The sequence below is a fragment of the Marmota marmota genome, unplaced genomic scaffold (genome assembly GCF_001458135.2).
Source record: "Marmota marmota marmota unplaced genomic scaffold, marMar, whole genome shotgun sequence".
NCBI lineage: Eukaryota > Metazoa > Chordata > Mammalia > Rodentia > Sciuridae > Marmota > Marmota marmota.
The window spans coordinates 9,683,628-9,708,396 of record NW_025999913.1 but is presented as its reverse complement, the minus strand read 5'-3'; the positions used below and the strand labels follow the sequence as shown (position 1 = coordinate 9,708,396).

The window sequence follows — 24,769 nt, the reverse complement described above, 5'->3', positions numbered from 1 at the left end:
GCCCTCATCCACCATCGCCTCCGCCGACGCGGGGGTGCGGGACGCGCGCGGCCGGAGCTGCACCATGGCTCACGCGGCGCCGATCAGTCTGACTTCTGACCCGGAAACAGCAGCCAGCTGAGCGCGGCTTGGAAGAGTAAGCGACATGAACTTTTATCGCCCCCTGCAGGTTTGGAGGCCCCAGGTCACGGAAGCGCATGCGCAAGATGAGGGACGGGGCCTATTCCCATGGGGCGTGGCCCAGATCTGCAGGGGCGCGTTCTCTCACGACAGGCTAGTTGAACGCGCGAGCTCCAGGTCGGGCTGCCCTCCTCCGCTGCGGGAACGTTCGCTGTCCGGTGCCAGGCATTGGTCGCTTGTCGCTGCCTTTTTTAGCACTGGGTTCGGTTAGGTCCTAAGTTCGTCGCTATTTGTGGGTATGGCTCCAAGCGCCTCGCAGCTTCCACCGGGAAGAAGTGCGCTCTAGCGGTAGGACGCCGATGCCCTCCCTCCTGCTGTCACCCACCGGGGACACAGCCTGGCTTAGCTAAATCCTCAGCATCAGACGCGCGCCTGGCGACCTCGGCCGCGCAGCCGCTCGGTCTGTGTGGCACCCCAGGAGAACAGACGCTTGGTGAGTGTAGAACCCTCGTCGGTTCCCGCCCGCGACTGACCTTCAGCCGCCGCAGATGGGAGTGCGACCCTGTGGAGCGCAGGACACCGTCACGTTGAACGTGGCGCGCGCTCGTTCTGCCCCCACCCCGTGTATTGTCTATGCACAGAGGCCTCGCGATCCGTCTGTCTTTCCCACCCGTTGTACAATGTGATTGATTACTCATTCTCCCAACGAATCAGCGGCCTCCCGCGTGCCGTGCCCCTGCGCTGTGCCCTCTGCTGACGCACACTCCCCACCAGAACTCCCTCTTGCACTCAGAAGCTCCCCCCAGGCGAGTTCCAGCACCGTCCACTCGTCGCTGCTGGTGGAGCTCTGATTGCCTTCTCTGAGCCTTGCACTGACGTCTATTGCTGCACTTTGGGGCTGTGCACTCCCGGCTCTCGAGCCCGGGGGCGGGGACACTGGGCTCAATGAATGACTTCCCACGCTCTCCAGACCTGTGAGAACCTGGCGCCTTGCACTGACGTCTACTGCTGCACTTTCCACACTGTGTAAGTTTACGGTGGTGGTTCCAACCACGCCGTGAACTGGAGGGTAAGACGCAGGCCTTGCTGATCATTTCACTTATAATGACCATCATATGGTAGGATGTTCAGTAAATGCCCCTTCGAACTGAATAATTCTCACTTATATTTGATATTTTTAATCTCCTTTCATCTCTTGGATTTCAAAGCAGTTCCCAGTTTTAAAATAACAAAACCGTATGAAAAAAACGACAAGACACAAGAATAAACAAAGCTGTTGGTACCAAAAAATAAACTAAAAAAAAAAAAAAAGATCTGAAATCTCTGGTCTTTGGTCAGATAGAAATTACAAAACAAAAACATTTAGACTTCTTGAGAGTGTGTTGACTTCCACAGTTGCTAACACTCAGAAAATGCATAAAATTAACCTGGAGGAGTCCAACAACAAACCTATTAAGTGCCTGATAGTACTGCACTTAAAAACTGCATCCCAGCATCACTTTATTACTGGTGTCACCTGTCCCCTCAGTTTATACTCCTGACCCATCCAGCTAAAGGGGGAACTGACTCCTCAGGATGCTTGGTTGGTTCTCCAGTCTCCTGTAGGCCGTGACCATCCCTCTTTGCACACAAAGGACCTTTGGGATTTATTAAATACAAAGACATTCATATGCAGTGGCTTGTCACCTGTTACTATAAACCTAAGGGCATAACATTAATTCTTCAAGGGGCTGAGGTGACATGGCAGAGGTCTGTAATCACTCAGGGGAAGCCCACCTAATCCAAGGGACGGTCTTATGTATGACCTGCATACACTTGAACTCGGGCCCCCTCACAGCCCAGCTTCAGGTAAGCCAAGGGCCCTGAGAGCCCACTAGCTTGTGGCGTTTGAGTAAAGAGTAGTAGTCTTACTTCTCTAGTCCAAGGTAATAAGGGTATCATTATTAAAGACCCAGGGGGAAACTCCCATCAGAATTCAGTACCAGGGAGGGCTTGCGAACCCCCCAGGGGCTGTATGCATCTTCCTGGAAGATGCTCTAACATAAGGTGGTGAGTGTTGGAAGGGATATTGTCTCACACACCCCAAGAAAGAAGTACCCGGATGATGGGGGATGAGAATTCAGTAGCAGATTTAGTAGAAGCAAGCAAGGAAAGGGTCCCAGAGAGGGTATCTTTGGTGGCTCTCTGTCTAGGGCTTTTTATGGTGTTTTGATGAAGAACTAAAGTTTCATTGGAAAGTCTCTCTTGACTGTCTTTTTTTTCTGACTCAATTGAAGGCATGCAATTCTAATTTCTTATTCCCATAATGAGATGGTTTAATGTGTTTGTTAACCTGAGTTTGTCCTGTATGCTGAAAAGAATTGCTTGGGTTCAAAACAACCCTCTGGGGTTGACTGATGTTAGGGTCGTTAAGGAAGCCTGGGGCGACAACAGAATGTGTGGCACCAAGCTGAACGGGGCCTCCATTCAGGCTGCCAAAGACAAGCTTGAGCCTCAGGTTTTAGTCTGGGGTGGTGGGATCCCCTTCTCCAAGGTCCCCATTTCTGTCTACCTATAGATGATCAATCTCCTGCCTCAATACTGAACAAGGGTCATCCTCTCCTTCTTCCTTCCCTGCTCTTCCTGCCAAGATAACCCGAGCTAAATTTTAGGCAGCCGTGTTTATCCTTGGGTGATCCTTATGTTTGCCTTTTTTTCCTCATCTGCTTTCTTCCTGTGTCATTTTTCCTTCCTTGCATTCATTTGTGTTGTAAGTTATCCTAATATCCTGTGTTCTTTGAGTTAAGGCAACCAACAAATACTGAAAAGAAAAAGCCCCCAACAACATCTTTTAGGGTAACATTTTTATATGATAAATTAACTACTGTAGAGAGTGATTTCATTTTCCACCAAAACTTGTGTAAAAATCAGAATTAAGTACCAGGATTTTACTTCTCTATTTCTATTTTTGCCCATCGAGCAAAAATACAATCAAGATAATTACTTTTTTGTAGACAGTCTAACTACAAAATTTTCTCCTCCCAGTAGCAAACAAACACATCAAGCATAAGACACTTAGAGTTCATTGAAACCAAGTAACGTGCATTAACATTACAGTTCTCGGACTTCTTGCTTATACATTTGCTCTTACAACTTCTAAGCCCAGTCACTTAACAGGGTGGATTCCAGCCAGAGGCACAAGGATATTTTTAGATCTTCCAATACTCAGCTCACCATCCACAAGATCATTTCTCCTCTTCATGGCCTAGTTCTTGATATACTATCATTCCTTCCTTCCCCAGGGCACTTAGGAAATAGTTTCAGTTTCATGCGGAGCAAGGGCTTCAGGAAGAGTTGTTCCACAGGGTCCATGGAAATGAAACCTGAATGGAAGGGCCAAATACAGCATAGTATGAGCTCTGAGTTAGCAAAGGGAACGTAAAATTGCAGAACATCACACACTTCTCAGTCACACCCAGAGTAAGATCTGGATTCTCAGATATGGTATTTCAGATTCACTCCTTCAGCCCCTGACAACTCAAGATGCCACTTGATGATGGGTGACTGAGTGATTCTAGAGAAGCAAGAGATTGGCCTCTGTGTGCTTCGAATCAGAAGTTTATTTAATGGGTAGGGAAGTGTAAAGGGTTGTAAAGTGTAATTTGTGATTGTAGTGCCAGATTCATAGCTGAAATATGTGTCTGCATATGAATATACATACATATATCTATATGAAGACAATTACATAGAAAGATATCCTATGTTCATGGATTGGAAGAATTATCATCATGCAACACCCTCAAAATTCCAATGCCATTTTTCATAGAAATAGAGGAAAAATCTTAAAATTCATATAGTACACCCCACCCCACCCTGCTTAACACACAGACTCTTTATAGCCGAGGCGATCATGACAAAGAGAACAAGCTGGAAGCATTGCACTAAATCACTTCAAATATACTATAAAGCAATAGTAATTAAAGCAGCAAGAATAGGCATTAAAAGAGCCACAAGGCCAATGGAATGGAAACAGTCCATGCATCTGGGGTCAAGTTTGTTCCCTGGCACTGGGGATTGAACCCAGGGGTGCTTTACCACCGAGCCACATCTCCAGCCATTTTCATTTATTCATTTTTGAGACAGGGTCTCACTAAATCATTTAGGGCCTCGCTAAGTTGCTGAGGCTGGCTTTCAACTTGTGCTCATCCTGCCTCAGCCTCCCAAATTGCTGGGATCACAGGCTTGTGCCACTATGCCCAACTGGTCAATTGATTTTTTTCTTTCTTTTTTGGTACTGGAATTGAACTCAGGGGCACTGGATCACTGAGCCACACCCCCAGCCCTCTTTTTGAATTTTATTTAGAGACAGGGTCTCACTGAGTGTGTAACACCCTGCCTTTGCTGAGCCTGGCTTTGAACTTGTGATTCTCCTGTCTCAGCCTCCCCAGCTGCTGGTATTTCAGATTTGCTCCACCGTGCCTAGGTGATTAATTGATTTTTGACAAAGGTGCCAACCATATGATAGGAAAAGGACAGTCTCTTTTAAAAATGGTGTGGGAAACTGGATATCCACATGTAGAAAATGAAACTGGACTCTTCTCTTGCACTGTATACAAAAATCAGTTGCAAATGGATTAAACAGACCTGAGACTATAAAACTACTAGAAGAAAACATGGGGGTTGGTGGAATACTTGACCTTGGTCTAGGCAAACAGACAACAAAAGCAAAACTAGACAAGTGAGATTACACCAAAATAAAAAGTTTCTGTACAATAAAGAAAGCAATCAACAGAATGAAGTAACAACTCATGGCAAATTATTTTGAATGGGAGAAAATATTTACAAGCCATATGTCTCATAAGGGGTTAATATATAAAATATACAAGGAACTCAAACAGTTCTATAGAAAGAAAGCAAATAATTTGATTAAAAAATGGGCAAAGGGCCTGAATAGACATTCCTCAAAAGAGGACATACCAATGGCCAACGGGGAGTTGAAGAATGCTCAGTATTGCTAAATCATTAGGTATTATCTAATCAGATAATACCTTACTATTATCTGATTAGATAATGCCTAATTAGATATTGTATTATTTAAGCACAATAAGATACCTCACATCTGTCAAAATGACTTATCAAAAAGACAAACAATAACAAGTGTCAGGATATGGAGGAAAGGGAACACATGTACATTGGTGGTGGGTACATAAGTTAGTCCAGCCATTATGGAAACTGTGGAAGTTCCTCAAGAAACCAAACAGTTTCCACATGATCCAGTCATTCCACTCTGGGCATCTACATGGTGACGAGACAGGCACACCCCATGTACACTGTAGCACTAGTCACAATGGCCAAGTTATGGAATCAAAACTAAGTATTCGTCCAGAGATGAATGGGTAAAGAAAACGTGGTCTAGAAGCACCGTGGAGTACTTCAGCCTTCAGGAAGAAGTTCAGGGACTTGTGGCAATGTGGATGGAAACGGAGAACATAAGGCCACCTGAACTAAGCCAGCACAGAAAGACAGATCCCACACATCCTCCCCTACAGGCAGGATCTAAAACCATGTGACCCAGAGAGGCCGAACGGAGTTACTATCTGGGGTGGGAACTGGGGAGATGCCGGCTAATGGGCACAAAGCCTCAGACAGGAGGGAGAGCAGAGGCTTTTTCTTTGTGTATATGGCACAATGGGGTGGAGACCGTAAACGATTCTGTATTGTACCTTTCAAAATTACTCAGCATATATTTCAAATGTTCTCCCCATAAAAAAAATAAGGATTTGAGATGGAACAGCTTGAGTGAATTATTCATACTGTATTCGTAAATCACAGCATCACCTTGTATCCTATAAATATATGCATAATATATTTGCAACTATAATTTGTCAATTTATAATTTTAATACACACATAGATATTCAGAGAGCATTCACGTGTACATAAGAGGGACGAAACCTCAGGCACCGCCCAGACCAGGATTTTAGCTGAATCAACAAACCTCTCAAACCATCCCCTGGACTTTCTGAGCAGCCTCTGACTTAGAAAGTAGAAAAGGCTGAGGGGTAGCTCTGTGGCAGAGCGCTTGCCTGGCGTGCAAGGCCCTGGCTGCTGTTCCTAGTACTACCAAAAAATAAAAAATAAAGTTAAGGAAAAAGAAAAGAAAGTAGAAAATGAGAATGAGGAAGAGGAGGGAGAAAAAAGAAGAAAAATCAATGGTTTGTGTTTCCTTTAAGGAAAAACATGTAGGACAGGAAGAATATCCTATAAACTATGAATAAAAAGCAAAAGCAGAACTTTCAAATGCATTATTAATGAGGAAACCAGTTGAGCAAAATTACAACAGAAAGGGCCTTTCCTCAACGTAGTTCGCCATTCATATTATTTATTCTTGACATAGCACACATCGTGAATGCCTCAGCCTCCAAGTCCACTGTTCTCTGATGGCGGCTACTTCATGGACAAATCCTACCCACAGCCAGTCATGGAGAGCTTTTAGGGAATTCTCAGACCCTCAACTTCCATATATTCTCTTTCCAAAGAAAGTGGCTTTGAGGTCCCCTTTCTTAGTTCACAAAAGCATGCTGAACCCCCACCTGCCTCAGATCTTACAGTGGTGTCCCATCCTGAGTGTCAAATGGCAGGGGGTAAAAATAAAGGGTCATTTAGAAACTGGCATAGACCTGAGAAGAGAGAGGCTTGGGGGCTCATCCCTAGGCAGGTAGGGTGGTTTCCTTCTTGTCTTGGGTAAAGCTGATTGGGGTCTCATAGAACCAACAGACATTAAATAGGACACAAAAGCACAACACCACCCATTACTTGGATAAGGCAGTAGAGGGGCAATGCTGTGACAAAAGCCCTTCAGTGCTGAGCTTATGTGGCCCGGGCTCCTCAGTACCTACGTTTATGCAATGCAAAAAGCAAGACTTACAATTGACAACAAAAAAAGTATATATCTAGGTTGGCCAGTAAAAATCTTCCCCGTGATTCCTCAGAATGGAATAGAAGACACAGACAGCCGGCTTCCCCAGGGTAAGCCACAAAGTGTCTTAATTTCTTTGAGTGGACTACTGCTTTTTTTACTCACCAAGGAATTTTGTTTTGTAAAAGCATAAACTATCAGAAATGATAGGTTGAATATCTAAAAGGCTTCAGGACTGGAAGTATTATGCATTTCAAATTTGGTAATCTATAGTTTTGAAGGTCATTTTATACCATATCTTAAGTAATTCTCAGCATGAAACAAAGTTTCATGGTAGAAAGTATTCCAGTTGTGGCATCATGTCAGTGTCCAAAAAGTTTGGGACGTTAGAGCATTTTGGTTGGATTTTTGGACTAGGGATACTCAACCGATACCGCAGTAGAGCATGCAAGAAAGGTGAGCTCCAAACTGATCCCTGCTCGAACAGAAGGGCTTTAAAGCTGACCAAAAGAAAGAAAGAAAAGGAAAAGGAACAAGTTCAATGAAAATCTGTTAAGCTTGAGATGGAAAAGAAAAAACCAACATTGTGAAGCTGTGTGTTTAAACTTGTTGCTCGAGGACTGGTTTCCCCAGGGGAACGTTTGAGCAGGATCAGGGGGTGGTTGCAGGCCTTCCTCTACACTTCAGCCTGATAACCTTGAGCTGCAAGCCGGGCTGGCTTCCCCCACCAGACTACTCATCAGGGGACAGTCTGACGAGAGGCACAGGCAGCCATCACTGCTCCCCAGAGACACCCACACACGATGATGATTCTCGCAGCCTGTCTCACTGGTAAGGGCTTCCAACTAGCAAGAAAGCTGTGTGTCTGAGCAGACATCGCAGGTTCTCAAAACAATCGGGAGCTGGGGAATGACTGAAGTGGCAGCAGCTGGTTTAGGAGGCTGGACCTGTGTGACGATAGGTGCTATGTGCCAAAAGTCCCTTCTTAACTTGCAGGAAGCATTCTCTCATCCAGTGTCCTTCCCAAGGAGACATGGCCACCACACACAACGGGCACCTTGCTGCTGCCCGTCCATCCACAGCAGGAGAGAGGTGGCCCACTTCTAATCTTGGGTTAAGAAAAGACCCAAGTTTTCTTTTCTTCTTTTTCCTATCTGCATTTTCTTACAAAACTTCTGCAATGATGATTTGTTTTAATTCTTTATAATCATTAGAAATGAGGTGGAGATCAAATGGCTAAAAACAAGCCACATTAGCAGAATTGAATGGGAACAGTGCTTCAGTAAGTTCATCTGTTCACTCATCAGTGTTCAGATGAGAGGCTTGAGTTTCCTGGCTCTGATGTCACTTGCAGTGATGCTAAGCAGACAGTTGCTACACACATGTGACACAGTGCAAATCAGAGGGAGCCCTAATGTCCATTTGTCAGTGGATAAGTTAGAAGGCAATTTAATTTTTGTAATATACTAGCTTTCTTTTTTCTTTTCTTTCTTTCCTTTTTGGTACTGGGGATTGAACTCAGTGGCACTTGACCACTGAGTCACATCCCCAGCCCTTTTTTGTATATTATTGGCAGACAGGGTCTCACTGAGTTGCTTAGCTCCTCACTTTTGCTGAGGCTGACTTTGAACTCGTGATCCTCCTGTCTCAGCCTCCCAAGCTGCTGGGATTACAGGCATGAGCTACTGTTCCTGGCCCCATACAAATTTTTGTATAGACATGCTTTCATTTCCAGGGCCCCATGGTAACTCACCATGAAACTGCCAGACTGTTTCCAAAGCAGCTATACCACTGTCCATTCCCACCATCAATGTAAGAGGACCCTAATGTCTTCAGCAACACTTGCTAGTTTTCTTCTTTTTATAAATTATGACTATCCTTGTAGTTGTAAAGTGGTATCGTATTGTCATTTTAATTTGCATTTCCTCAGTGACTAAAGATGTTGACCATCATTGTAAATGCTTACTGGCCATGTGCGTATATTTGGAGAAATATCTTTTTAAATTTTCGGACCATTTTTAAGTGAATCCACAATTGTCTTTTGAATTGTAACAGTTCTTTACATATTGTAAATATCAAATATTAGACTTCCAAATTCTGATTTACCCATTTTTCTCATGTGACTTTTACTTGTGTTTTAACTAACACAAGGTCACAAAGATTTACTCCTAGATTTTCTTCTAAGGAGCTTATGGTTTAGCTCCTACTTTGAGGTGTGAGGTCCAGCATCCGGCTTTGTGGATGCTGTCATGAAGGGGTCCGACGTCACTCTTGCCTGTGGCTCTCCAGCACGGTGCTGAGGAGACTCTTCTTCCCCCCACTGAATTGCCCCAGCAGTCCTTGCAAAGATCAGTTGCCCACAAACATGAGAGCTTCTGACTAAACTCTCAGCTCTGTTCCACTGACTTTATGTATCTGCCCACACCATCTTGATTAAAGCAACTCTTCAGTAAGTTTTTAAAGATATTTAAAAACTTAGTTGTAGATGGACACAATAACTTGATTGTTTATTTTTTTTAATGTGGTGCTGAAGATTGAACCCAGTGCCTCACATGTGCTAGGCAAGCGCTCTGCCCCTGAGCCCCAGCCCCAGTCCCTGTCGTAAGTTTTGAAATTAGGAGATATAAGTTCTCTGACTTTGTTCTTTTTTCTTTGGCCACTTGGGTTTCTTTGAATTTTCGTAGGAATTTTGGACCATCTTGTTAATTTCTGCTGTGAGTTTGATAGGAACTGGGTTGAACTAATAGATCATTTGGGGAGTACTGTCATCTTAATGATATTAAGTTGTCCAGTCCATGAACATGGGATATATTTTTGTTTATTTAGGTCTTTATGTCTTTCAATAACATTCTATAATTGTTAGAGCATCAGTTTTGCACAGAAGACAATTCTTTTAAAAAACTGTCATCTAGTACTCACCACTTACATACAAATGAATAACTGTGGACCAAGGACTGAGTCTGTCCTGATGATAGGTTTACATGGAAAGACCGGGCCCATGTCTGTCAGCTCACCTGAAGGGGACCCTGTTTTTATCCCAGTGAAGACCCAGAGCAGTGATTCTCATCCTACCTGCACATTAGCATTACCTGTGATGCTCAGGGCACCCCTCAGATCAGTGACATCAGAATCTCACGGGGTGGCACCCAGGCATCAGTATTTTTTTAAATATGCAGCCACTGTGGAAAACCACTGCTTAATGACAAGAAGTTTCAGTGAAGTTTGTGTTTTATTTATTTCTATTTATTACTTATTTATATTCTATTTTATTCTAGAGAAGAATTAAACACACTAACAAGAGTTAAAAGTAAGCCGGGCACTGTGGTGCACTCCGGCAATCCCAGCAGCTCGGGAGGCTGAGACGGGAGGATCGCAAGTTCAAATGCAGCCTCAATAAGAGGGAGGCTCTAAGCAACTCAGTGAGACCCTGTCTCACTGAGACTTACAATGTGCACTACAGAGATCTGCACGTTGCACACAAATTTAGGAAACAGGAAAAAGTACCATACCATGGCCACAAATACAAATATTCTTGGTGATTAGACCAAAGAAAACCTAGGTTGCCTCACAATGAGAACAGCAGACGGTGAGGTTCCTCGAGGTCTGGCCCAGGCCGACCTGGTAAGCACTGCTATGGCCAGATCACAGGAATATACAAATGACAGTGACGTCTAGAGGACACAGAGCCAGGTGGTGAATCCCGGGTACAGTCTCCCTAATCTGCAGTCAGTGATATTGTTCTTCCATAAAAGCAACTACAGCCAAAAAAGAAAACACAAACCAGGCTCCACCCCTCCCCACACAGTCTCGTAGGTGACGAGATGCCACACCTAAGCCTGTCCTCCACCTCCCGTCGCCCCTCGGTCCTCCCTGTACCTGAATCTGTCTGTGGCTGGGGTGCTCTCCGTGTTGAACTCGGCCACTGGCACGCCCCTCGAGGCCACCTGGGGGGCAAACATGGCTGCTGGGTAGACCACAGAGGAAGTCCCCACCTACAAGGCAAGCACACAGAAATGGACAGTGACCATACTATGGGAGGAGAAACAGTTTTTCAGAGAAACTTATGTAGATTCAGGCAGGTCTGTGGTTGCAGGTGTGGGAAAAGCTAAGCTGGAGGAGACACAGTGCAGGGTGTCCAGGGGACACGCTGGAAGTTAAGACGTGTCCTTGTAGCCAATCACTTGATTGGAAAGAATGTGTGACGTAAAAGGGAGAGTTAGGCAAGTGGACACAGTGGCAAAGAAATGACCCAATTGACATGTTTTGAGGTAGAGCTTTGGTTTTGTTTTTGCTCTTTGAAGTTATACAAATAATCCATATTCTTTTTTAAAGTTGGAAATATGAAGAAAAAATATGTATTTCACCCATAATCCTAGTACCCCAAGATAACCATTGTCAACATTTTAATATATATCCTTTCAGGACTTTCCTTATAAAATATACTTATAAACATCATTTATAGAAATGGAAAGACTGGGCAAGAACCAGCCTTTCTCCTGAACAGTCTGTCATGAATGCTGATGGTGCTCAACACTGGGCGCACCTGATCAGACACTGGCTAAATGGATGTGTACCCACCAGAAAGCACCTTTGTTTTTAAAGACAGATAAAGGAAATTTTGAAATATTCATATGCTTTGGCTAGTTAATTCACTCCTAGGAAGTGTGTCCTAAGGAAATTAAAGAGCTTGCTAAGATTTATATCTAAGGATATTCATTACAGCAGTGTTTAAAATACCAAATTTTCAAACAGCCCAAAATGTCCAACTGTACAGGATTAATTCAGTGCATCATTTTATATCCACGTGATGGAGATCATGCAGGCAATTAAAAGGTGACTCAGATTCAGATGCACTGACATGGAATATGCTGAGTGAATTGCTAGGTAAATAAATCAGTTTCAAGACAGAAAATATATCAAGAACTCATTTTTTTAATAGTAATCAATGTGCATGTATCTGCATAAGGAAAGGTCTAGAAGAGAGGTGGGCAGACTTTCTAGACACTTACATAAGTAAGTGTCTCAGGCCTTGTAGGCCTCCTGTCTCTGCCATTGTAGTGTGAGAGCACCCAGAGACAGTGTGCGGAAGAACAGCCACAGCTGTGTTCCAATAAAACTTTATTCACAAAACAGGGCGTAGATCAGATTTGGCCTGCAGGCTGCAGTTTGCTCACCCCTGGTCTACAGGAAAACATACCAATTTCAGAATGGTGATTTCTAATTTCCATTTTATAATTTGATTTTCTTAATTTTTAAAAATTTTCTCCTTTTATCAATGAACTTTAATAATGAGCATGGATTATACCTAAAGTCTCAATCAATGACATGTTCTTTTTTTAATGTTGCAGACAAGACAACATTAGTTTCGCATCTTAAGGTCAACTCTTATTCATTGTTTCTTAGTTTTTCTGTAGGACACCACAAGACTTCTCCACATACTTCTTTGAGGAAAGGAGGGAGGGGGGAGGCGAGAACAAACTCCTTCCCATCTTTAGTGTGTTAGAAGACCCTGGAGACTAGGGAAGGGTGTGACTTACCACCAGGCATAAGTCACAGAGTGCCAGCTCTCTGTCAACCTCCTCCAGAACGGCAGGATCCAGGTTCTCTCCAAACCACACCACGCGAGGTCGCAGCAGGCCCCCACACCCTGCCTCTTCACACCTGGAAGAACGTGATCCTTAAGTCACCCCAGCCAACCTGCCAGGTAGGCTCACAGGTGGATGGAGGAAGGCTGGGGCCACCCCAAACCCAGGCCAGCCAGAAGGGTCACCTCTGATCCTTCTTATCCCAGTATGACCTCGTCCTGGACATGAATGAAGGGCTAAGGTGAGCTGTCCTGTTACGTTTTTCTCTCGACTCTGTGCACCAAGTTGTGTGGACATTTTTTCAGCTGAACTTAACCTTCTGTTACTAAAAAGTCTTCTTTCTGCTACTTCATTTTACTCAGTGGCACAGCCGTACTCAGTTACCCAGACCTGGGTGAAACACTGGCCTCAGATTTGCCTCTAATACACAAACCACCCCTAAGTTCATCAGTGACCTTCCGTTTCTTCTCTGATTCATGTCTCTCTCAAGTCCTGCCTTGAACCACACTCTCCAGGATCCACTAGAAAAACTGAATATTTTGTCTTTTCACACTTGGCCTCATGGGTCAGGGCTAGTTTCTGCATTTGTACAATTATGTTAAGGGACATTTCACTGAAATTAAAATGTTTAGGTCTTGATTTCTGATTTTTTTCCCCCAATCTGAACACAAATGCAAATCAAAGGTTTTTACCCACCGGGGAAGTTTCTCCACTGGGATTCTGGCATCTTCCGTTTCAGGTTCTGGAGCACTGAAGCAAATAATAACAGAAAAGAAAGAATGTCATCAGTGCAACCAAACAACAGAGGAACAAGGTCATTCTTAGGTATTTGTTTAGCAGAGTAGCCCATGCTAGCTTAGGAGGGTCCGAGGATAGACCCCAAAGAACTGGAGAGATGGAATTTGCATGGGGCGAGGCTGGAGTGACCAGGCGTGTACTTCATCATCATGGGCACCTTCTGCAATAACCTTATATTAACATGTTTTTTATATAATTTATACTGTTCTAAGGTGGGCCAGTAGAACTCTTATTCAATATTTTGAATCTTTTCTTAAGTTTTTTCTCCAATTATAATGATAATGCATATTCACCATAGAAATGTTGGAAATTTTTGAATGATATGAAGAAAAAATAAAAATTATAATATCTCCATTCCTGATACTATTAACATTTTGTGGTATTTTCTTCTGGTCATTGTGCTAATACACAGACACACAAACATGGATTATGTACATATGTTTAAATAAGAACTTAGAATCACATGGCAGATGGTTTGGAATCCTATAGTTTTTACTTAACCTTTCAGATTGTGAGCAAATTATTTTATCTTATGTCTGTACCTTGTCTAGTCTTATTTCTCATGAATATCTATGGAATCTTCAATGAAGGTTCAATTTCTTCACATTTATGTTCAACTTAAAGAAGAAAACATAATTATTCTGTAGTGTAATATAATTACCCTTTTCCTGATAAAGCTGGACAAATTGGACTCTTGTAATTCTCAGTCACAGCTCCACAAGAGGTGCATCGAGTTTTAAATAAGGTACCTGAAAACACACGTTAAGCAAGTTCAGAACTGAGTATAATTAAGGCAGTCATCTCTACGTTTGAAAGGGTGTGCTGTGGTTTGGAATGTCCCCCAAGGGCCCATGAGTTAACAGCTTGGTCCTTGGCTTGGAGCTATCTGGAGGTGGTGGAACTTTTAAGAGGTGGGGCCTAGTGGGAGGAAGTCAGGTCATTGGGGGCGGGCCTTTGGAGGAGATAATCAGGACCCTGGTCCCTCCACTTCCTGTGTTTCCCAGCTGCCATGAGGTGAGCAGCTTACTCCATACCTGCTCCATGCCATAGACTGACCATAGACTGAAACCTCCCAAACTGTGAGTCAAAATAAACCTTTTTTCCTTTTAAGTTAGTTATCTCAGATACTTTGTTACAGAAATCTGACTAACACAAGATAAAAATAATTTTGTTCTTATACATTTCTTTGGAATAGGCTTACCCTAGTATCATGGGAAACAGACATGAAGTTCCATTGAACCAGGCAAGAGCAAATTCCCTGAAGGACTTTGCAATCCCCAGAGCGAAAATAACTAATTACATGAATAATGTGCTCTCAGATTACCTTGGACTGAAGTTTAGTGGGAAACGAAGTGGTCAGTAAGGAAGATGAAGCTAAGGGTATGACTTACTAAGTATAGAAAGGTTCAGGCTAGCAGCGTTTATAAAATCTTAACCTTGATTTAATAAAGATTGAATCTTTTACACAAAAGCAGCTCAGTGAATAATTAGTAAAAGAAAAATTAATACTAGCAACCACTTACTGAGCTAAAGCAATAATGGTGGGCACGGTTTACTGACTATTGCCATGTGCTGGTGTTGTCCTAAGCTTTTCACACACCACACTGTACATAAGCTGTCTCTTTCCATCCGCTCTCTGCAGGAGACATCGCTCCTCTATCCCATGTGGAGCTGATGGGTCTGTCCATCACATTCCAAATACCAGCTTGGCCACAGGTTCCAGACTGGTGCTACTGCAGTGCCCAACCCCATGGCAGTAGTGTTTGCTCAAATGGGTGGTAATGGCCCGGTGAGGTCACCCAGAGGTTTATTTTCTGAGGATCTAGTTACCACACTGGAGTAAGCCGGAAGCTGCCAGAAGCTACCTCCCGTGGAGCACGGAGGCAGATCAGCTGCAAAGGGAGAAGTGGAGAGTGCCCCCCTGGGGATGAAGGGAAGTAAACAGACACCCCGGGGTGCTGGCCCCATCCCACCCTGACCCTGCTGAAGCAGCTGCCCCGTGGCCAGCCTGCTTGCCCTGCAGCTGTGCTGGGAAGCTGTCACTGTAGGATACCTTTCCCCAGAGCCCGGGAGGGGCTCACAGGGATGCAGATGACAACAGCTATGCTAGTGGGCAGGAAGGATGGGGGCAGGGGGGCAGGGTTTTAAAGTCCGATTCCCTCACCATGGATTTCTAGAAGGTTCTTGGTGCCAGCCCTGCGGTGCAGCTCATCGATGTTCTGGGTGATGACCATGACCCGACGGCCCTGACCGCTCAGCCGGGCCTCACACTCGGCGATGGCCCGGTGTGCGGGGTTGGGCTCCTTGGTCAGCATGACCTCCCTGCGGTAGTGGTAGAACTCCCACACCTGCGACGGGTTGCGGGCAAAGGCCTGAGGAGTGGCCAGGTCCTGGGGGTGACAGAGGAGGCAGGATCAGGGCAGAGAGAGGCAGCAGGCTCTGGACTGTTCTCTAAGACCGTCAGGCAGCCCCTGGGTGAGGCTGGGGCCCATCTGCTTTAGGTGCAGGTTTGTGGCACCAGCCCAGGACCCAGGACTGTGGAGAAGTCAGTCTGAAATATGCTGTTGCTAGGGCAGGGGACATGCAACCTGGCCCGCCGCTCCTCAGGCAGTTATGAAACACGAGGAAAGGACTGCGTGTGAAGATGAACCTACTTTTATTTTTGTTCTTTTTTGGTACTAGGGATTGAATCCAGGGTGCCTTACCCCAGCCTTTTTTAGTTTGAGACAAGGTCTCCTTAAGTTGCTTAGAGCCTCACTAAGTTGCTGAGGCTGGCCTCAAAGTTGGAGCCCCCCCCTCAGCCTTCCAAGTGGCTGGGATTACAGGCGAGCATCACTGCACCCAGCTGAACCTACTTGTTCACAGAACTCCAAAATACATGAAGTCAATCTCAATTTGAGGTGCACCCAAGAAAAACATGAACTGCAAAACACTCAACTGTAGTACGATGGTTGTAATTGAGGAAGTGGGTTCTTACAGCTAAACGAGAGCTACATGCACACAACTACATACACAACACACACACAACTATACTCATACACACACACTAGAACACCACCCCTACACACTTACACACAAACTATACATATCCACACACGACTGCACACGTACATATAACCTCACATGTTAACAATATCTAAAACATCTGTGTTTTAGAGTATGGGTCTCTTCTAGAAGAGGCCAGCCTCATCACTGGTGAGTGAGCAGAGCAGGGCTGACTGGGGCTGGAACGGATGAAAGGACACAAGGAAGCCCTTTCAGGGACAGACCGTTCCACATCTTGCCTGTGGAGGTGGCGGTGTGATCGAGCTGCACACACACCTTTCACAACTCAGCAAACTGTACACACCCTGCACGTGTGTACTCCGTTCTGCTGAATCCAGCCTCCATTAGCACTAGCCTTCAGAAGCGTGGCTTCTCTGTCTGGGACGCGTGTCCCCGTTCACAGGCGGGCCCCCAGCTCACCGTCAGCCCTCTTCTCCCTGTCCTGGCAGCACTGCCCTCTGTGAGCACGCTGTCCCCTGGAGGACCCTCGTCAACCCTGCACCCCTCCCTCCTGCTCACCACCCAGGACTCAGTGGCCTGGAGGAGCTCACAGGTGACCTAGGACTGTGTACGTGGGGTCCTTGGCATGGGGTTGGCCTCTCTCCTGCCACAAGTGCTCAGCCTCCTTGGACACCAGGAGCGCCCTCCCCCTGTTCCTCCTGGGGCCTGCGCCCCTGTGGCTGCCCCCCAGCAGATCTTGCTTCCTCTACCCTGGTGGCCCTCTGCTCCTTTCTCCCCTCCTTGACCTTCAAGGGGATAATCCCCAGGCCCCGGAGGGGACATCTGCCAGCCTCAGACACTTAATAGAGGAAAGAAGGGGCGACGTCACAAACCTTCATGCAACGACAAACTGCCAACCTACTAGGTGTGGAAGCCATGTCCTGAAGTAATAATTCACGACTGTCTTCATCCAACCACAAAAACATCTATTAAGCACGAATAATATGCCAGCGTTCTGGGAACTGGACAGTACAATAAAACAGACCAAATTCCCTGCTCTCTAGAATTAAGACTGTACCACGCCAGGGGCCTGGGAGGGCACAGAAGGCAAAGGGTCGTGCTGGGATATGCTGGAGGAACAGTGCTACAGTGTGGGTCAGGAATCACCCCCAGGCCCAGGTGTGGATGGTGGGACCTTCAAGAGCTGAGGCCTTGAGGGAGGTTTTGTCACTGGGGACATATCCATGAAGGGGACTGTAGGACCCTGGGCTCTTCCTCTTTTCTCTGTTGCTTCCTAGCCAAGAGCCAAGTGGCTTTGCTCCTCCGTGCTCATCCCACCCAGCCCCAAAGCCCTGAATAGTCGTGGCCTGAAACCTCCAAAACTGTCATCCAAAATAGACCTTTCCTAAGGTGATTATCTCAGGTATTCATTATGATAATAGAAAGCTGAATAACACGGAAACAATCTATGTTGCAATCATGGAGTTGGTCACACAACTATATCCATTTGTTAAGATTCATTGAATATATGCTTAAAATTGGTGAATTTTGTTGTATGTAAATCTCAATAAAAATTAAACAAAACAAAACCCAGATCCATTTACACCCTCTTAGAACTTCTATTCTAATGGTCTTCAGTTAAATATTTAAGCATCAAGTTGGGGGCAGTGGTGCACTTCTGTAATCCCAGGGGCTCAGGAGACTGAGGCAGGAAGATCACAAGTTCAAAGCCAGCCTCAGCAACTCAGCGAGGTCCTAAGCAAATCAGCAGGACACTATCTTTACATAAAATATTAAAAAGGGCTGGGGATGTGGCTCAGCAGTTAAGCACTCCTGGGTTTAATTCCTGGTACCAAAAGACAACAAAACAAAACAAAAACATTTAAGCATCAAGCCCTCAGCCTTCAACGATTCAACTTTTAATATGAATATTTCACAGAAACTTTAAAAATGTGAAAAATTTAATTTAAATTCTTTAGAAAAGTAAAATTATGCTAACAAAAGTTTTCAGATTCTACTTTAATGTAATTACTGGGAAAAATTTAATTTTTCTGTAAGTATAATCTATTTATATCTAGAAGGTAAAGACAGTGACTGTTTAAATTTGAGATCTTTATCACAGGGACATTATGTTGATGCCAAAATCAACAGGACAAACTTCTCCCTCTGCATTTCGGGCATGGGTACAGGTTCGGAGCCACACTCTGTTTCGACTTCATTTAGAATTTTTTAATGTTCTGGAAACATTACCAACCTGAGCTTGCCACCTTCTCCAGTAGCCTCCCGCTCCTCGGAATGTTGGTACCCCACTCTCAGCACTGATGCCTGCCCCCGAGATGATGACGATGTGCTTGGCTTTGGCAAAACATGTCCGAAAATGGGCCATATCTAAACGGAGAGGAAAACTGGTATTGACCCCGTGTACTGTTTACACATTTATATCCCATATCAACTGTCTCTGTTTTGAAACTTGACCTTGTATGAAGTTACACATTAAGATACTTACGTAGAAATACTTCCATAGAAACTTCAATCATGAAGTCACTGTGTCCCTCGGCCTGAAGGGTGAGTGTGTGGCACTTTAAAGAAGCAGGGGCTTTGGGCACAGTGAGCTCCGCCTCCCACCCAACCCTTCCTGAGCCTCAGCTTCCTCAGCTGCCTGATGTGTACCATGGTGCCTTCTTAGAGCAGAGCTGCTGTGCAGATTTTTAAAAGACCGATGGATAGGAACCTGCCTCCCTTCATAAAAGTCACAACAAGCACGTGCATTTGTGTGAAGGCTGAGCTGAGGGTCATTGGGTCCAAAGCCCCAGTTCCTCCCTAAATCCATCTTTCCTGTGGGAGTCTTGCTCATTCCATCTTCCCTCAGCACAGCCACCACAGGTGAGGATAAAGTCCCCCTGCCCTGGGAACAAGTGCCCTGCCCAGCATGGACGCCTGACCACCTCCTCTACAGCTCACACAAGAACCAGGCTCTCCCTGGGGCACAAGAAGGCAGATGAACCCAGAGAATAGCACACCAGCAGGTTCCCGTGAGCACAGACTCGCCTTGCCTTCCTGCCCCAGCAGCCTCCTCCTGCCTCATCCCAGGGCAGCATGTGGTTGGCAAGGGCTAAACATGTGTAGATCACAGGTGGCATCTTTCTCCCCAGAAAATGTCCTCATCCCAGGTAAGGAGCAGGAGCCACACTTGGAGCGGACAGTGGGGGAGCTGCCGCTGCTGCTCTTGGGCAGCAGAGACTGGAGAAGGGCTGTGGTCCAGGCGCTGCCCGTGGCCGACCAATGCTCTTCTCCCCCAGGCCCCGTAGCCCTGAAGGCCCTTAGGGGGACAACTGCTGTGGCCATGGTAGGCCAGACCTAGTGGGTACAGAACTGGGGACAGTTTCCAAGAGGAGAAGGGGGATTCCCTCTTCCACCATCCCCGAAGGACAAGTGGGTGCTGGCCCAGCTGTGACCACAGCAGGTACTGTCACAAAAGCAGGGTACACCCCTGACATGGATGTCTTCCAGGAACAGACACCCTGTGTGAAAGCATGAAAGATTCCAGCCAAAATGGAACGGAATTCCTCAGCTGACCAAGCAGGTAGGTAGGTGTCCTGGGCTTCCCCTCCTGAGGTAATGCCAACCAACATCCAACTTTGACTGAATGAGTGTCCCTGAGAGACAGAAGCGGGGAAGGAAGACAGTGGGATGGGGGCTCGGAAACAGTTGACTTGAGTGTTAAAGAGAAATGGGGTCTGATTTGCATCCCCAGCTGGTAAAGCAGGACCCACTGTTTCTCATACTTGGTCTCCTTACTGTCATAAGCTAGAGCCACACACTGTGCTGGGCCCCGGATAATCCCAAGAAAGGCCTCATCCTCCCTCTCCTCCCCTTCCTCCCTGCTACACAGCAGACTACTGGGAAAAGTGAGCCAAGGGGCAAGTGGACCCTCAGACCAGAGAACCAGAGCAGTCCAGCTCCTGTGGCTCTCTGGGCCATGCTCCTGGTAGTGTCAGGCTGGAAGAAACCAAGGGGGCTTAGGCACACCATTGTCTCCCAGTAAAACCAACCCACAACCCTGACAGCCAGTCGCACTGAAGCCCTGGCTGACCTCACACCTGTTTCTGAGACAGGCTGGGGAGAAAAATAAGACCCACTGGATACTAAAGCTACCAAGCCCAGAGGACCCTGGGAACAGCAGCCCAGTCTGGGTAAATTCGTTTCTACTCTACCCTAACCACCTGGAAGAACAAAGCTCAAGGACATTAACAATGAGAAAACGTACAAGTGTTTCTCTGGGGACAGCCTGTACAGCTGCTGGGTTTGGCCCCTACAAATGTCCCTAAGGACTTCAAGGTTCACCCCTGAAACTATCCCCAGCCTGAAAGGTCTTTTCTACCATGCAGATAAACTCTGTCATTTCCTGAAAAATCTATCCCTAGGTCCGGGTGACTTCTATTAAGGAACCACATAAAGCAACTTCTACAAACAAATAAGAAGTCAGTGTAGGTTTGGTTCTGGGAAAAGAGGATATAAAGTGCAGTAACGTTACTGTGGTGTGAAATCTTTTAAAACACGTTTTCTAGGGCTAGAGGTGTAGTTCATGGCAGGGTGCTTGCCTGGCCTGCACGAGGTCCGAGCACTGCAAACAAAGCAAAAACGAAAACTACATTTTCACTTGCTAAAGCAAAGGTGCCCACTTGTTCTGTGGTTCCAGACACAGAAAACCCACTTTGCGCCAAAGTCAGGTACATGCCCCAGAAGCTCCCACAGACTCTAGCAGCCTGCTGTGCACCAAGGGGCCAGGTGGATGAGTAGAACTGGGTGTTTTGATTCTTTTTTTTCTGATAGTGGGCAAAATGGAAGCAGGCATTGTTACACCTGAGCAGACTCATGGTATCAGGGAGATATTCAAAACTAAGAAATAAGGCAAAAAAGAGCTCAGAGTGGCCTTTCAATGGTATATTAAAGCTCTGTGTAGCAGCTCACCTAAGGATCATTTATCTATAAACTGCATGGCCTCCCTCCTCCCTATAGGCTAAGATCCATTAACCTGCAGAGTTTTGTCAAGTACAAAGAATTTCCAGTAGAAAATCAAACCCCACATTGCCCTCGGGGACCACCACCAGTTTTTCCCTCCTGCAGAGAGGTGAGGAGTTTAAAAGAGAAATCATGGACTGGGAGATGGCTCAGTGCTGAGTACTTGCCAGGCATGTTCGAGGGCCTGGCTTCCACCCCAGCATTGCCAACAAACAAGCAAGAACTCATGGGTTTGAAGTTTGGGAGAAGCATCAACATGCCAAACAAATGGACATCCCTTGAGCATTAAGAGAGAAACTGTGACCCTTCCTAGGAAGGCCCTGCCCAAAAGAGGACAGGGTGGCTTTGTCCAAAGTCTCGCCTGGCACCTACTTATTATAGGCGGTCCCTTAGAACTGTAAGTAGGAAACTCAGGAAATTCACAGTCCACTGGAGAGGAGATGGGAGGACTTACTTGAACTTGGACGAGCCATTGTTAGGCAAATCTTGCTTTGAGGGGATGCCGGAGACCTCAGACAATGACACAGCTGGGAAATTAATCGGCTGGGGACAATCGGGAGAGGTCGCATCTGGTTTTATTAGAAGTACTAATTCTCCAGGCAGGCTTTTAAAAAATCAGAAAGCAAAATATAAACAATCAGAAAACATTCAAGTATGTGTATGTGTGTGTGTGTGTCTTGTTAAGGGCACTATTATATGTATTTACGTAGACCCAGATGCTCCCTGACTAACAATAGGGTTTTGTGACAATGTTAAAATATTGTTAATCAAAAATGCATTTACTATTCCTAACCTGCAAAACATCACAGCTTAGCCTCAACTACCTTAAATGTGCTTAGAACACTTACATTAGCCTACAGCGGGCAAAATCACCCAACAGGGAACCTACTTTATAATCAAGTGTTGATTACTACACATGATTTACTGAACACCCTATTAAATGCAAATAAACAGCACCGTGGTAAAGCCAAAAAGTCTTCAGAGGAATCATTGTGAGTTAGACAAGAACATCCTTAACAAAAATCCTTAGTTTCATGATATTCAGGTCTTTGTGATATTCATCCTGTGTTGACTATTTTCAATTTGTGCTCTGGAACACCCCTGAAGACACTCAGAGGTTCCCCTGAGCAGTGGCTCTCAAGTATGATGTCAGATCAGCAGTGGGGTCACCAAGACCTAGTGAGAGATGCAAAGCCTCAGGCTCTACCCAGATCACTGAGTCAGAGGACACTGCGGCTGGAGCCCTTGGACCTCCTGCAGGTGAGCCTGAGACCACTCCAGTTTGAGAATCACTGCCTTGGAGGCTTGGGAAGAGGCTAAGTGTGAGAATTCATGCTGCTTTATTCAAAGTACAAAAACCTTTTTAAAATCTCTCTAAACGTTTGATGAAAGTACAGTTTCTATGAGAACGCCATTTCTGAGATCTGAACTAGGCAGGGAAGTTGTGAACCAGGTCAGCAAGTAGGGTCAGGATGACAAAGGCCTGAGAGTGGCTCCGCACGGTAGCATGTATCCGAACTCAAGGAATTTTATAAAAGGGAAACAAACACAAAGACAGACATGTGGATCAATTCAAAATGACTTATCTATGGATATCAGACTATTGTGGTTGACAACAAAGTCTAGAGACAAATGTCCCTCTGTAGGGGATTTGTTCAAAAAACTCATACTCACAGTAGGCACTATGGCTTCTTTAAAAAAGAATGTCTGCTTCTACTTGTAGATTCTGGAATAAATGAAACCGTGGGGACAGGAAATATATTTGTGGCCATCAGAAGGGGCATGAGTAATTACAAAGGGACAGGAGGGGACGGGATAATGGAACATCATAACTATGGTGGTGACTGTGTCTATCAAAACTCAGAACTTACACTAAGAAAGGGTTAATTTTACTGTAACTAAATACTTAAAAATAACAGGTACAGAGGTTCAGTTTTGCAGGATAAAAAGTTGTGGAGACTGGTAGCACAACAATAGGAATGTACTTCATACCACTTAACAATACCTTTAAAATGGTTAGGATGTTTCATTTTGCTACTTGTATTTTGCCACAATTAAAAAAAAAAAGCCAAGCCAGGAGTGGTGGCATGAATTTCTAAGTCCAGTGACTCAGGAAGCTGAGGCAGGAGGATCACAAGTTCAAAGCCAGCCTCAGCAACTTGGCAAGACCCTAAGCAACTTAGGGAGACCCTGTGTTAAGATAAACAATAAAAAGGGCTGGGGATGTGGCTCAGTGATTAAGCGCCCCTGGATTCAATCCCTGGTATCAAACAACAAAAACCTGCAAAGTTGTCTCTTCTCTGATAGAGATCTCCAGGATACAGAGTTGAGGGCAAACAGTAAACAGTGTTTTGTAAGAGATGAAGAAAGGGCACCTTGGAGCTACATAAATGCAATACACGAGTCCTCAGGTGTTTATACCAACAGACTCCAGGACCCTGCCAGGGTTAGCAGCAACCCCTACCAATGTCCACTGCCACTAAACCTGATGATTACCTCTCTGGGAAACGTGCTTCCCTTAGTTGACAGCCCCCACCTGTCCTGACTTTCTACCTCTCTGGCCCTGTCACTCTGGATCTCCCATCCTCCCAAGCTCCTGACCCTGCCCCTAGCCTCCGGCCCCAGGTGAAATGGCCAGCTCCCACCCTACACTCGCAGGCCTGAGCGCCCAGCTGTCTCTGAGCCGCCTTCTCCCAATGCCTCACTGCAAGACTTAGCCGACGCCCCCTCCTCCGCACCACAGCCCGTCTGCTCTGCAAATCCGACAGCTCCACCTGCACCTGCGCCCTCCTAGGTCCACGGTCACCACCTTGGATGCTGCAGAAGGTCCCTTTCTCAAAAGGGTGGCTGGGCCCAGCGTCCGCCGGGGCGGGCCAGGCGGCCTCCCAGGCCCACCTGCGCCAGCAGGGACACTCTGTCGTGCAGCCCGGCCCNCCTAACCGGCTGCAGCGGCCCCTGCCGGAGAGCCAGGCCTGCGCTCCCGAGCGAGGGACGCCGGTCGGTCCTGCTCACTGTCGGGAGGAGTGTTCTTTGTTTTCCTTTCTTTGCGCCACGGCGGGCTGGGGAGGGCGCGCGACCTGCTTGGTCCTCGGGAGCTTCCAAGGTTGCGGGAGTAACCGCTTGGGTGGCTTCCTCCTCGCGCCCACAGCCGGAGCACAAAGGGTCTGGGCAGAGCATCCAAACAGCAGGGTCGGTTCCCTCGAAACTCCGTTTTAGATGTTGGACGTCGCTTCCCAGGCTAGCCCACCCAGGCCTCACATGAATGCGCCCTGCCCCACTGGCACTTGACTTGCAGGAGTCCTGGTACCTGGACCCTTCCAGCGGCTCCGGGACTTCTTTTTCTTTGATGGAGACTCATCTGC

At 46.0% G+C, this 24,769-nt stretch overlaps 2 protein-coding genes across 10 annotated transcripts in view; both read right to left on the bottom strand.

Moving 5' to 3' along the window:
* Nol7 (nucleolar protein 7) overlaps nt 1-761 on the bottom strand; it is a 4,206-nt gene extending 3,445 nt beyond the window's left edge. The window contains 1 exon segment of the mRNA XM_048799820.1: nt 1-761. This exon segment is cut by the window's left edge and continues 25 nt beyond it. Within this exon segment, the coding sequence (XP_048655777.1) occupies nt 1-66 (66 nt within the window). The 5' untranslated portion in view covers nt 67-761.
* Nucleotides 762-2,948: 2,187 nt separating this feature from the next.
* Nucleotides 2,949-24,369, bottom strand: Sirt5 (sirtuin 5). Of its 9 annotated transcripts, none has more exons than XM_015494034.2 (10): nt 24,217-24,368; nt 23,082-23,133; nt 21,862-22,011; nt 18,640-18,773; nt 15,565-15,790; nt 14,062-14,149; nt 13,299-13,352; nt 12,555-12,678; nt 10,894-11,009; nt 2,949-3,482 (listed from the first exon to the last, which is right to left on the bottom strand). In XM_015494034.2, exons 3-10 carry the CDS (start codon nt 21,974-21,976, stop codon nt 3,407-3,409), a joined length of 933 nt encoding a protein of 310 aa, XP_015349520.1. In that variant the 5' UTR covers nt 21,977-22,011; nt 23,082-23,133; nt 24,217-24,368; the 3' UTR covers nt 2,949-3,406. The 9 variants fall into 9 exon arrangements, with proteins under 9 accessions (XP_015349520.1, XP_015349517.1, XP_015349514.1 ...); XM_015494031.2 differs by having other exon boundaries at nt 24,188-24,339; XM_015494028.2 differs by lacking the exon at nt 24,217-24,368 and adding an exon at nt 24,146-24,164.
* Nucleotides 24,370-24,769: the final 400 nt, after the last annotated feature.

What these genes read in the sequence shown, in the direction of transcription:
- Sirt5 (XM_015494035.2), bottom strand. Translation starts at nt 21,976, where the DNA reads ATGCGACCTCTCCCGATTGTCCCCAGCCGATTAATTTCCCAGCTGTGT. An exon ending in GAACCTTCTAGAAATCCATG is followed by an intron (nt 14,150 to 15,564) that starts GTGAGGGAATCG and finishes GTGTGTTTTCAG; the next exon opens with GTACCTTATTTAAAACTCGA. An exon ending in CCAGCTTTATCAGGAAAAGG is followed by an intron (nt 13,353 to 14,061) that starts GTAATTATATTA and finishes TATTTGCTTCAG; the next exon opens with TGCTCCAGAACCTGAAACGG.